This window comes from Nanorana parkeri, unplaced genomic scaffold (assembly GCF_000935625.1).
Source record: "Nanorana parkeri isolate BGI_ZX_2015 unplaced genomic scaffold, ASM93562v1 scaffold565, whole genome shotgun sequence".
Taxonomy (NCBI): domain Eukaryota; kingdom Metazoa; phylum Chordata; class Amphibia; order Anura; family Dicroglossidae; genus Nanorana; species Nanorana parkeri.
The window spans coordinates 696392-711105 of NW_017306833.1; the positions used below are offsets into that span (position 1 = coordinate 696392).

Sequence of the window (14714 nt, forward strand, 5' to 3'; positions counted from 1 at the left end):
CCCCCCCCTTTCCTGCCTTGCCAGGCTTGTGCTCGGATCAAGGGTCTGGTTAGGAATTTTAGGGGGGCCCCATGTTTTTCCTCAAAATTCCTACCAGACCTTAAGGGCCTGTTATGACTTTTGGAAGTGAGCAGAAACATGCAGCGATCTGCTCACTTCCCGATCGTCTCCCTGAAGTGAGCGGTGACTGCCAGTCACCGCTCACTGCAGGGGTTCCCCCCTCTCCTCCAGCGCTGAGTGGAGGAATGAACGGAAGAGGGGGCGGCTAGGCAGAGCCAGCTGCCACTCACGCAGCTGGGTGGATAGCCCGCAATATACTGAGCTTTGGGTCATGGGAGGAGGTTAGTATATATCCTCCCGTGACCCTAAAGAGAACTATGGGGAAAAACACTTACCCCATAGTTCTCCTTTAAGCACTGTAATAACTCTATAGGGGCTACACTACCATAATACAAGTTATTCCAATTTCTACTCTGGACAAACAGAAAAAAACAACTTCTAACCTTGTAGTAAATACCCATCTGGAAATCTGACTCTCAGAACGGTATACTTATACTTCTTCATTTTAAGCTTTTCCTCCCTCCCTCGCATTGCTTTAGTTTGGAGTACTGATTCTTGCTCCAGCTTCTCTTTCCTGTGATAAAAAACAGAAGCCAGAATACTGATAAGTATAGTTAATGGAATACATCTTCACTGCTAAAAATAGAGACCATACAGTCTATATGCCTGCACAAAATACTAACAGAAAATGTGAAGCTTAAAACAATCTATGATGTGATAAAAACCATTTGAAAAGAATGTAAATTTTATTACACCTGTCTTTTTACACAGTAACTGAAAATTGTACCACAGTAATTGAACTTGCAACACTTAAAATGCGATTATACATTCTGATCAAACATTGCAAAATCATTTTATATAGTTACTAGAATAAATGTAACACAATTTGAAGTTATTTGAAACAAGTTTCTTTTAAGACAATCTGTTCAATATTACGCTTCACTTTCATCAGTACATTTTTTTTAACTTCAATTAGGCACTCAATTAACTGTTTAATGTTCAATATTTGGAACACGATGTTCACATGAAACAATGTTGTTTCTACTTCTAAGCAACATGCGGTTAAGTGGAGATGAATCAGAAGCACTGGCAAACCAGTTCAGTCTCATGGTGGGTATTCTGTGATGTCAGATATGATGTTGCTTGAGAAATGCCATATTTTTTTTTATTATAAATTCTTTAAGTTTTTCAATGCAATATAAAAATAAACAAGTGTACATAGAATACAGTAAAGCAGATCAGGGAAACCTAAAACAAGCATCAGTACAGTATAACAAAATGTCTGCATATGCAGTCAACCATATCTCAGCTCGGCATTAACACAGATAAATCTGCTGCACCAGACCACTAGAAGTCAGGGAGCATTAAGCACATAGCATTTCCCGCACTCACAAGAGAGGTGTGCTGGGGAAGCGAGAGAGGAGAAAGGGGGAAAGGAAAGAAAAAGACAGAAAAGTAGTATGGAAAATATACCCAGATATTCACCAACGCATCAACAGTGATACCTGGTCGCCCCTGCGCACGGCCTGAACCCGTGATTCTCGACCCCCGTCCACGGGAGTACACAGAGCAGAGGCATTCTTACATCTCCACCCCAGGCATGTCAGCTGCACCCACAAGACATCTGTGTTTCTTTCAGTACACCTACCCCATTAGGGCCATATAGTCCTGGGATGCAGTGAATTACATCCAGTAAAACCAGGTACAGTTGAACTGGGAAACCATATGGTTAACAGAAGCCAGGAGATCCTGACAGGAGACGGGGGAGAACATACATTTTGAGAATGCTATTCCGACCAAAGCATGTAAAGATGTTCTTCATCCAAAGCTGTAGGTCTAATTTCATCTGAGTAAGGAACAGTGGGAAATTGGCTGAGAAGATTCCTCCCAGAGAGGAAGTCAGGAAGATCCCCAGATATTTGATACTGTGCGAGGCCCATTTGAAAAGAAAGTAAGAAGAAAGGGAGTCCAGGACCGCATCGGGCACACTAAGGTTCAGGGTCTCGGACTTCTGTAGATAAATCGCAAAATTGGGACAGGGATTTGTAGTGGTCTAAAAGGTTCGGCAGTGGGGTCGCAGGACTCGTCACAAAAAAAGAGTAGGTCGTCCACATAGCATGCTACTTCATGAGTTGACCTATTCCCCCCCCACACGGATAGTCCAGGAAAATTTGGGTTAGTACGTATGCGACATAGGAGAGGCTCCAGGATTAGTACAAACAGGGGAGGGGAGAGTGGGCATCCCTATCGCATGCCATTGAAAAGCGGAAAGATGCCAGAAGCTACCCCATTTAGCCTTACATTTGCTGTTGGATGGGAATGTAGGCAATCTATCCAAGTGGAGAATGCGGTCCCTACCCCCACGTAGGTCAAGGTTGTTTTCAGAAAAACCCAATTGACACCCGTGGACAGGCGAATAGTGGCAACGTCTAATGACCTAGCGAAATGAATGGCGCTCAGGGCTCATGTCATAGTTACATAGTATTTGAGGTTGAATAAAAGACATTAGTCCATCAAGTCCAACCTATTAGGATCTCATTCTAGGAGTACCTGTACCCCTGTATATTACTGTCCCTAGTCATGTTTTCTTTGGCTTCCCTAGCCAGTATGAATCACACCTGGTCAATGTTTATCAGTCCCGGCATATGGGGTAGCAATCTATTAGCAAGGATTTTCGTACATAGCTTTAGCTCTACATTAAGTAGGGAAATAGGGCAGTAGTTAGCACATTGGGCTGGGTCCTTACCATCTTTCGGGATAACCGTAATGGCCACCCATAGCGTGTCAACAAGGAGCGAGTGACCGCCGAGAACCAAGTTAAAGGCTCTGAGGAAAGGCTGTGTCAGGTGGGAGGAAAATCGTTTGCAATAGAAAAACGTGAATACGTCAGGTTCTGGTGCTTTATGTGGTTTTGACTCTTTCAGAGCTCTGTGTAGCTCAACCTCCAACAGAGGTCCAGCCAAAGAGAGGCAAGCCTCCGGCGTGAGACGAGGCAACCCGGACCCATCAAGATAGTTGATTATGGCCCAAGTTTTGTCCTCTAGGGCCTGTCCTGTGGGTGACGGGGATGAGCCATCTAATGATTGATAGAATTCCGTCCGCTATTTCCTAAGACTCCCTCAGAACTCTCCCGAGCTCGAGATCACCTGAGACACAGCAGTACGAGGACGGCTCTACCTCAAAGCCCTCGCTAGGAGGCTGCCCGGTTTGTTACCCCATTCGTAAAAGAGTTTGTGCAACCAGGTGCGACATGCTTTTACCTTATCCAAGAAAAAGGCCTGCCCAAGAGCTAGAAGTTCCGAAAGAGTCGACCGAGCAAGGGACTGCTTATGGCTCCGCTCTAAGGTCCGAATACGACTGGTCAAGTCAATGATCGTAGCCGCATGAATCTTTTTGAAGCACGCACTTGTGTGCCTCCCAGATCGAGAGAGGCCGTGCCCCGGAAGCCTGATTAGCATAAAAATAATTACGGAGTTCCGTATTCATAGCTACACTGACCCCCTTGTCCTGTAAAATGAACTCATTAAGGTGCCATTGCCAAGTCCTAAGGGTGTTGTCCCTGATCACCATGACCACCGGGGAATGATCAGAGATTGTACAGATCTTAATAGACATAGTAGCAACCCTGTATAAGTCAGATTGTCTCAGCAAAAAATAGTCCAGGGGTGAGTACAACTGGTGGGGTGCTGAGAAAAATGCATAATCCCTGGCGTGGCCATGGAGAACCTCCATATATCTAGCAGCTGCTCCGTTTGTAGCAGTTTCTTAATCCGCCGGAGAAAGACATAGGGTAGATGCGACGCATTATGTGAAACATCCAAGAGCAGTTTCAGGGCCACGTTGAGGTCGTCCCCCATAATGAGGGTACCTTCCACGAACGTAGACAGTTCTGAAAGGCAGCGTTCCATTAACGCAATCTGATTGATATTCGGGGCATACACATTGACTAACGTGACCCTGGACCCCTCCAAGTCGCCCTTGACAAATACGAAGCGGCACTCATGGTCTTCCAGGGCCAATCCAAAAACCCATATTGCTGACCATGTGATCACCGTGCTCACCCTATAGATAGTCAGTGTCTGGGTCCTACTCGGCTGAAAATGAGTCTCCTAGAGGAATGCTACCTGCACCCTCTGTCTCCACATTTCCCTCAATACCTGGGAGCGATTTTCCAGAACATTCAGGCCCTTCACATTCCAGGTAAGTATCTTAGTAGGCCGTATAGGTGGGACCCGCAGGGGTGGACATGCATGGGATGAATCAGCCATGGCCACACGGCTCTCCACGTAGTCCCACTGACCCTACGCTACCCGATCCGTCGGGAATATCTAGTGGGGGAAAAGAGAGGGAGAAGGAGAGAGGAAAGGAAAGGGCAGTACGGATGGAGCCAAAGAAGAAGGGTCTTAGAAGCCATAAAAGAGAAAGATAGATTGAGTGAGAGGGACATAACATCCCACAGTGGCTACAGATAGATAGAGAGGGCGAACACAAAAACTAAAATACTAGAATATTTTTCAAAAAAATCAGAACTCCGGGGGCTGCCCCACGGAGTCGCCCTATGTGGGGAAGTAGCCAAAACATTAAATCAGTGAACCAAAGAAGCCAATAACATTACAACTAGGAGGAATATCAGTGTGCCACGAAAGTAAGCGGACTCCCGCTCAGTCCAAGGATCCCAGGAAAGCGGGCTGCTAACAGAACCCCCTCACATGGGACCAGGAGGACACGAAGGGCAGGAGGCACCCATCACCCGGACGAGCAGGCGCATAACCCCAGGTCACCAGAGACCCCAGATGCCTCATAGGGTTTCCCCATGGGGGGTATAGCCCGGCCGGGCGTGAGGCCTCCCCCACAACTGCCCCCCCAGATCCACAAGTGGGTCCCAATCCACCCCCTTCTCGCTGTGCTCCCATCACCACAAATAAGGCATGTACACATCCCCAGAAAATAATGATTCCAACAATCAGCATAACATATAAACTCCGAAACATAACACCGAACAGCAAAAACAGAGATGAACCTCGCATTCCAACAGGGAGAACAGCGCTGGAAGTTGATCTGGCCTGTAAAGTGCAAAGTGGCGGTCACCCTGCCGAACCAGCAGGTGGAAAGGGTGTCCCCATCTTTACGATGCACCGGCCTTCTGGACACACCGGAGAACTGGTCGGAGCTGTCACCGCATAGAGAGCGTGTAGCTGGAGAGATTTGGCAGAAAGGAGATGGAGGCGCCATCAAAGTCGACAGATTTCTTATTCCAGGCCTGACGCATAATTCCTTCTTTCAAAGTAAAGAACAACATGTTTAGTATAGTGGTCACTGTAGACCAGAGATCCACTCCAGAAGTGGCCTCCGGGATGCCCCTGAGGCGTACATTGTTCCTGTGTCTCCTGTTTTCACCATCGTCCACCTGAAGGTGAAGGGCAGTAAGGGCTTGCATCTGGGCAGTTTGCACCAGCTCCACCGCTTGTAATCGGGAGTCAAAGGAGGCTCTGGCTGTCTCTTGGGACGTCACCCAATCACTCACCCCCTTTACCTGCTGCCAAACGGCTGTCAGCTCCTGCTTCAGAGAGCCCTCCAAGCGCTCCACCATAGTGTCCAGGTCAGCCCTGAGTGCCACAAACATGTCCCTGAGTTCCGAACCGGCTGAGAAGTGGGACGGTGCTGGGGAGTCCGGTTGCATCAGTAAGGGGTGGGCAGCGGCGAGTCGTTGAGCCGCTCGTTAGTTGAGGAGATGCCATCGCCATCCGCCTAGGATCGGGACCCCGCTAGACTGCTGCGAGCCGGAGAAACACGTGCGGGCACCATCTTAGATGATGATCCGCTGGCCCTCGGCACGGATGCGGGCTGCCTGAGGAGACGCCGAAAGTCCGGCTTTGGCGAGAAATGCCATATTATACCTGATGGCCTCCAAATTATTTTTCCCTGGTAATATGTATAGCATTCTAAAGTCCTCAATGACACAGCCCAATTGCCCACTCTTTTCTGGATACATTACCTTTAATCAGACTAACTCAGACAAAACTTCTATTCCTCCCTAAATACTATTCTTATTCACTCAACTGTTAAATATACCTTTGTCTCATACTTCAGCAACTTTTTTGTATGCAGTGATTTGGTGCCAGAACAAACACTTGTGTACAGGATAAAAATTCAAGCACATGACCACTAACCTCTATTAACAAGCATTAAAAAAAATTATATATAGCATTTATTAATTTTTTTTGGAAGGGTGCATGCTCAACCCGTAGTAGGTAAACCATACACAAAGCTGGTACACCCAGTCTTCTCCTGCTTTTTTATTCAGCAAGGCAGCAAACATAGTGTAGCCCTGATGTGGTGACGGCTCCTTTAAGAGTGAACTCATGTTGCAGCTGCAGGAGGAGCCAGAGAGCAAAGATTTGTGGAGATTGTGTTCACAGCTGAGGAGGAATTCTATATGACTGTGTACATGGACTACATTTCCCAGAGTGCTTCAGGAGGAAGTTATTTCTGAGTGAAGAAGGTTGCTGGATTCATTCATTCATGTGGGAAGACGCAGGATACTGTCATATCTGTGCTATGCAGCCAGAGATATAGAGAGACTGTACTCGCTTGTCACAGGTGCAGTCCTGAAGTGACATCTGCTACAAAGAGGAATTATCTGCTTGTTCCTGTCTGGAAGACGATAGTCTGAGACTGCGGGTGAGGTACCATCCTGTTGAGAGGCCATTGCAGGCGGCGACTCAGCCTGGATGCACGGATACTGAGGCTGATGACCGGATCACCTGATGACATCAGACAACGCTGCCAACATCTCCTAATGGACGTGTTCTTCATCGCAAAAGATAATCCCTGACCTCTCTTCAGGCTGCAGACTGAAATCTCCCTCCGTGTATGGGTGAGAGGCCTCTGACCTGTTGTTGCCCCTAACAGTCTACACAGATTTCTCTACCATTTGTATTGGGCTCCAATGTTGGCTAGCTGAAGATACTGCCACTGGCCAGTGGGTTAGGTACCCAGGTACATTGGGACTAAAGCTTATGTGTAGTTTAATTATCTTTCAGTACGCTTACTGGTAGAACAGCTTCCATTTATAGTTCGTTAATGTTATGCTCGTGTCTTATACACAGTCGATGTATCATACTGTGTACAGACAAATGTTATTCAAATGCATTGATATTCAGATTACTGTATACAGTAAATATTAATTCAAAACCTCTCAAGGTGTGCTGTGTATTTATTATTGAGGTGCATCATCGAGGAAATACAGGGAGACCCGTTAGTTCTATTACTGTAAACCACCTTTTGGAGCCAGAAGTAGTGTTATCCTGCACTGGATATCACTGACCAAGAAAAAGGTGTCGCTACAATAGTTTGAACCCAAGAGGAATTTGTACATCAAGTCCATAGCATAAAACAAAGAACATTTTGGGCACAGCTACTAGGGTGCCCCCCAAATCGGTTCACCAAAACAAACAAGCAGTTTCCAGTCAGCAGTCAGCCTTTTTACACAGCAGCAAGCTCCCATGGCAGAGAGAGCAGGAGCCCTAAGAATCAGTCATCTATCACAGATAAAGGCCTGTGGAGAGCTGAGACTAATTATGAGGTCTGGCTACCAAGTATGATGTGGACCTAGTGGAGGCTTTATCCCATCCAAAGTCCTACAAAGGTTAGACACATTGAGCAGCTCTACTCTCTTATCTCCAATCCCGCTGCTTAACCCCTTCATGACTGAGGCCCTTTTTTCAATTTTTGCACCCATGTAGGTGCCTAGTAAAGCTTGCGCCAGAGCCTTCACTGAGCAATAGGTAAAAAAACGGCACTCACAAGGGGATCCGTCCATCCAGTACTTTATTCGTTAAAAGGCATAACAGCAAACATGGCCAAGTAAACAGACATAGCTAAGTTGCCTACGACTAAGGTCCAGTGTGGGGGCTGAAACATGTAAGCATTTGTTTGTTTGCGGCTGTTATGCCTTTTAACTAATAAAGTACTGGATGGACGGATCCCCTTGCAAGTGCCGTTTTTTTTCCTATTCCAAAGTCCTACAAAGCCTGGATTGGCTTTGCTGTTGCTGGTATGAGGGGTGGATGAAGGAGTGACCGATTGGCGTGCTGGGGCCCGAGTGGTCACTGCAGGCGATGGCTGATGGGGGACGGCGCAAGTCTCCAGGCATGCGGTCCTGCGGGCATCAACGTACTGATCTGCCAGCTCAGCTGCCTTGTCCACTGTGCGAGGTTTCCGATCCCAGACCCATTCACGAACTTCCATGAGGGACTGTTCATAAAATTGTTCCAGGAGAATGAGCTGCGTGGCATTTGCGAGGGTGGTTGCTTGGCATCCAGAGGGGGAACATCTAGGGCCAGTTCACACCATCTCCAGTACGTTGCGGCACGGTTAGTGGCCGAAACGCACTGGATCGCACAGTGGAAGCCTCCCTGTGTAATGTGTGTGTTTTATCTATAACATGTGTAGTATGTGTTGTGTGTGTGCTCTGTGTGTATTAAGTGTTGTGTGTGCCATGTGTATATTATGTGTGGCGTGTGTGTAATTATGTGTTGTATGTGTACCGTGTGTGTAAGTATGTGTTGTACGCGTACCGGGTGCATATTATATGTTGTATGCATACCGTGTGCATATTATGTCTTGTATGTGTAACGTGTGTATTATGTGTTGTATGTGTAACGTGTGTATTATGTGTTGTATATGTAATGTGTGTATTATGTGTTGTATGTGTGCCGTGTGTGTACTATGTGTATTATGTGTGCCGTGTGTGTACTGTGAGTTGTATGTGTACTGTGTGTGTATTATATGTCGTATGTGTACTGTGTGTGTATTATATGTCGTATGTGTGCCATGTGCATATTATATGTTGTATATGTGCCATGTGCATATTATATGTTGTATGTGTGCCATGTGCATATTATATGTTGTATATGTGCCATGTGCATATTATATGTTGTATGTGTGCCATGTGCATATTATATGTTGTATGTGTGCTGTGTGCATATTATGTGTTGTATATGTGCCGTGTGTGTATTATGTGTTTTATGTGTGCGTATTATGTGTTGTATATGTACCGTATGTGTATTATGTGTAAAGTGTGCATATTATGTGTTCCGTGTGTTGTATGTGTACCATGTGTGTATTATGTGTTGTATGTTTGCCGTGTGTATATTATGTTGTGTATGTGTACTGTGTGTGTATGATGTGTTGTATGTGTGGGAAGACGACGCAGCTGCTCCAGACTCAAAGATGGGGGGGCGAACACATCTAGGGCCAGTTCACACCATCTCCAGTACATTCCGGCACGGTTAGTGGCCGAAACGCACTGAATCGCATAGTGGAAGCCTCCCTGTGTTCTGGAGCGGAAGGGGGAATGGCAGTGCCAATTTAATATTTAGTATATGTGCCATGTGCATATTATATGTTGTATGTGTGCCATGTGCATATTATATGTTGTATGTGTGCTGTGTGCATATTATGTGTTGTATATGTGCCGTGTGTGTATTATGTGTTTTATGTGTGCGTATTATGTGTTGTATATGTACCGTATGTGTATTATGTGTAAAGTGTGCATATTATGTGTTCCGTGTGTTGTATGTGTACCATGTGTGTATTATGTGTTGTATGTTTGCCGTGTGTATATTATGTTGTGTATGTGTACTGTGTGTGTATGATGTGTTGTATGTGTGGGAAGACGACGCAGCTGCTCCAGACTCAAAGATGGGGGGGCGAACACATCTAGGGCCAGTTCACACCATCTCCAGTACATTCCGGCACGGTTAGTGGCCGAAACGCACTGAATCGCATAGTGGAAGCCTCCCTGTGTTCTGGAGCGGAAGGGGGAATGGCAGTGCCAATTTAATATTTTTTGTGATTGCACTGGACCGAAACTTGGGCATTGATGTGCCACGCGTTCTGGTGCAGGCGATTGCACTGTGGGCGGGGGCGTGTGTGGTGCCATTGACTTAAATGGCACCGGCACACCCCCTCCTGCCTCCCATTTCAAGGAGGCTTCCACCATGTGATCCAATGCGTTCCGGCCACTAACTGTGCTAAACACACTGGATCCAGTGTAGACTGGCCCGAAAGAATGTGAAGCCCCTGACACACTGCACACAGCCACGTGCAGCAAAGGAAAGCGGTGGTGAATGGAGCATTGCGTTCAGTGTGTCTAGCAATTGTCCTTTCCCAAGCTCAGCTAGGCGAGAACGGAGCGTGGTGAGATGAAAGATTTCATCTCTAGCCAACCGGCTCACAAATATGAATCTGCACGTCAGGACACGGATTCAAGCACGCAGCCAATCGGATTCCCCCATACAAAAGCATCTGGTGAGAGGAGTCCAGGAGAAAAGTTCGCTTGGTAATGTTTTCCTTCCTGCACAAGTTCTTTCTCTTATATATGTAACATATGCCAGGGATGAGAGCTATGCAGAAAGAATGAATATATATTTAAATAAATAAAATGTTTAATAATTAAATAATTCAATAAGTAACATTGATTAATATTTAAACTAAATTCATAACATTACATATTTAATAATTACAAATGTAAATACTTTTAAAAAAAAATCTGATTAATTGAAAAAATAATCGGCCAACTAATCGATTATGAAAATAACAATTAGTTGCAGCCATAACAATTTTACGCCATGTACACCTCCTGCAGGTAAAAAAAAAACAAAAAACATTCCTTCAAATAGAGTCAATTGTTTTTGAGGGAGATTTATTACATTATGGACTAATCTGTCCTTTAGCGTTCGAGCATTCCTATATCACGTAAGGGATTATGGATCCTAATACCCCATTTTTTTTTAAAGAATGTCCCAATATCATTTGATCCCATCCCATCGTGGAAAAATGGTCAAACATTCCTATAGACACACTCCTAAACCTTGTGGACAGCCTTCCCAGAAAAGGTAAAGCTGTTATAGCTGCAAAGGGTGGGCCAACTAAATATTGAACCCTATGGAAGCGGATGTCAGGTAGGCACATGCCTCCAGATTGTTTAGGTCTGCACAATATGTCGTATTGGAGTCTGGGGGGCTTGCTGGCCCACACGAAAGAAGTGAAAAGCGTTATCAATTTACGGAAATAGGACGGGGGAATCGCGATCGGGAGGGCTTGAAGTGTGTAAAGGAGGCGGGGAAGGATAGATTGTTTGAGGATGTTACAGCGGCCCATTCAGGAGAAGAGTCGCCTTATACGCCTCCCAAATCACGTAGGGGGATATGTCAGGGGTGGAATTGTCTGCAAAGAAAAACCGGAGGTCGCGTTCGATGGATGCTGATATGTCCGGGTCCTGCAATAAGGACTCATTCAGTCTCCAGTGCCACGGGCCTGGGGGGGGGGACCATCCAGGGAGAATGTGAGTAGGATCGGGGCATGGTCCGAGAAGGCAATATTACCGATGTCGGTGGAGTGGACTCGGGGGAGTTGACTGTGGTGTACTAAGAAAAAGTCGATACGGGTGTAACGTTGGTGTAAGTGGGAGAAGAAAGTATAGTCTCGCGAGGAGGGGTGTTGGACACGCCAGGCATCCACTAGTTGGTGGCCATTTTTTGATACGGTTCAATTTGTTGAAGGAGAGATGGGAGGAGGAGGCGGAGGAATCTAGACTCGGGTCCAGGACAAAGTTGAAGTCCCCTCCGAGGATAAGGAGGCCTTTCCTAAAGTCAGCCAGGTGGGACAGGGCACGAGTCAGGAACGTTATCTGGTCGTGGTTGGGCAGGTAGAGATTGGCTAGAGTAACGGTATAAGTCCCCACAGTGCCCTTAACAAACAGCATACGTCCTCCCTCCCCGGAGAATTGATCCATCAGGAGCCCGGGTAGCGAGCGGGAGAGGACAATGGAAGGTTGAATGTTCTGCGCTATGAAACAGACCCAAAGGGGGAGATGTCACAGAGAGTAAGGGTTAACCGCAAGCTGCTGAAACTAAGGCCAGATAAGCCTCACAAAATGGTTTTAGAATAGTGAGCGCTATGGGTCTCCTGGAGTGAAGTGAGAATCCAACAATGACTTATTAAATAAGTGGTATAAAAATTATAGTAAAATGGTATAAAGTGAACATCTTATTATGTGAAATAAAAATTGCTGAAGTGATATGTGAATAAACGAAACAAAAATCAACAATGTAAATTGACTAATAAAAATTGCTTAAATATAAATAAATGTGAATAAGTAAATAAATAAATCTTCAATAAACCGTGTGTCCGTGATTTTTTTCTCTGATTTTTTCTGTATTACAGTGTACATATAACTGCGTCTATCATCATCTGTGATGTACTGATAGATGTGCAGTGGTGTATCATAAACGTGTCCTAAACTTTGAGGTTAAATAGTGTCCAAAAGTACTCCAATCTAAAAGGGGCAAAAACTTGAATGTGTATATCCAAGATGATCGTATCCTGGGGGATGATGTGTCGGAGAAGCGATGGGTCCCCGTAGGGCTTACACTCACCAGATGCCGGGAGGGAGTCAGCTTTCTCTTCCACCGTGGTGGCTGAAAGGAGATGGTCTTTGCTCCGTCCTTCCGTGGGATCTTGCAGTATACTTTCGGTCCTGGTCCCAAAAAGAGATGTCGGTATCCCGATAGTAAAAATCCCCTGGTGATGGTAAGATGCCCTTTGGATTGCTTCCGGGAGTACGTCCTAGTTTTTAGTCTCTCCGAGCGTGGGTGTTTTGGATCCAAGAAAAGTTAGAAGAGGAGAGAGAATCGATTTTAAAATGGGTCTCTTGAAGTAGCGCCACGTCAATTCTTTGGCGGTGAAGATCTTGAAGGATCATGGTGCGTTTTTCCGGGATTTTCAGGCCTCTGGCATTGAGGGATAGGACCCTGAGACGCGACATCCTCAGGAAACAGCGACGTCGGAATGGGAAGGGAGGAAATCAAGCAACAGCGGGGGGGTAGCCCCCGGATTAACGTGGAGCCGTTCATGGAGGCCCAGGGCCGGCTTCTACCCGACGAGAGGGTGGATCGTTACCTCCGGTTGCTCTATGGATGGGCTGTTGGTATGTGGACGGCCTCCATGAAGGACGTCCGGCGATGGAAGAGTCTCAGATTCCCAGCGTCGTCCCGCTGCGGAAATCCCGGAGGGGTGTCAGAATAAGGGGCCCAGAGGTGTGTGATGTCTTCTGGGGGACCTCGGTCTGGTCTAAAGAGAAGTGGGAGTCGAATCAAAGGTCCGGTGAGTAGGGTTCCCGCCCCTCGGGTTGCCCCTGAGATTTTACGATATTGGCAGCGGGATCAATGCACCAGATAGGGTGCGAAGGTTTCGGCAACAGGGCAGGTAAGTTCAGTCCTGATACGGAGCATCGGGGTAATCCAGCGCCTCAGTGTCGGCCAGGGTTTTAAGGTTCGCTAGATGAGGGTGCAGGTCGCGATGCCCTAGGTCTACCTGCGGAGATGCTGCGCCGGCGACGTCTCTGGGGTAGAGGGCGGTTCTCAAAATCCAGGTCGGGGATCAGCCAGTCTGGGATCTCCACCGGGGGTACTTCTAGGAAAGAGAAGAGGTCACCAAGTTGGGCCGGGTGACGCAGGCTAAAGGTGCGTCCATTCCGGCGGACGTTCAGGCTGAAGGGGTAGCCCCAAGTGTACAGGCCTCCGGCCCGGCGGACCTCAGAAAGAAGGGGTTGAAGCATCCTCCTCATCTGGAGCGTGCGGCGAGACAAGTCCGGAAGGATAGTGACCTCTGCGCCATCGAAGGGGATATTGCCCTTCTGCCAGGCCTTGCGTAGGACGGCTTCCTTCTCCATGTAAAAGTGGATGCGGCAAAGAACGTCTCGGGGCCTTGTGTCACCATCTGGTCGGGGACCCCCCACGCGGTGCACTCTATCAATCACTAGGGGTGAATCCGGAGCTTTGTCCATGACCGCATTGAGGATGGCGGTCACCGTTGGTCGGAGGTCCGCCGCTCCGGTAGCCTCTGGGAGCCCCCGAATTTTAAACATTGTTCCGACGCGACCTGTTTTCCAGGTCGTCGTGGGCTAGGAGCAGGGTGGAGAGCTGCCGGTCGTAGGAGACATGCCGCGCTTCTAGTCGGTCGATCCTGTGTGTCAGGTAAGTCTGATCCGTGGTTAAGGTAGAGACCTCGCTTTCTAGATGGGTGACTGTGGTGCGGATGCCGGCCAATTCCCGCTTCAGCGTGGACTCCATCTTTGTGACCATGGCGGCCATGTCCTGCCTCGTGGGGGGAGAGAGGAGTATGTCGGAGATCTCACCGGTGGAGAGGGGATGTGCGGCACCCGAGGGCAACGGTGAGGCAGGGGAGAGCGGGAACACCGGCTCCTCGATCAGGCTGAGGGTAGGAGGCGAAGCATCTGTCAGCGGTGGTTCCGGGTTTCCGGGGGACAGAGGGGTAATCGAGGCCGAGGCTCCACTGCGCACACGTGGAGTTGAGGGCCCTGGGTCCTTACCCTGAGTCACGGAGGCCATGGCGGTTTTGGAGGAGCTGCGGGTCGAGGTGGCCGGAGTAGTGAGGTATCGCTGCAGCGATGTCAGAGGTCGCTCGTTGTTGCTAGAGCGTGTTTTAGTCTTAGTAGACATCAAAATCGATGGTATGGGATGATAAGATCAACTGTTAAGTCCCAGCAGTTGCAGAGCTCAAGCAAGGCACTTCTTCACGCCGCCATAGCCAAGCCACGCCCCCCTGTATATGTTTTATAAGGTGAC

At 47.5% G+C, this 14714-nt stretch overlaps 1 protein-coding gene across 1 annotated transcript in view; it reads right to left on the reverse strand.

The window, feature by feature from the left end:
• LOC108791661 (UBX domain-containing protein 6-like) overlaps window positions 1-14714 on the reverse strand; it is a 71102-nt gene that overhangs the window by 21357 nt on the left and 35031 nt on the right. The window contains exon 8 of the mRNA XM_018562202.1: window positions 504-634. Within this exon, the coding sequence (XP_018417704.1) occupies window positions 504-634 (131 nt within the window). The remainder of the gene's footprint in view (window positions 1-503; window positions 635-14714) is intronic.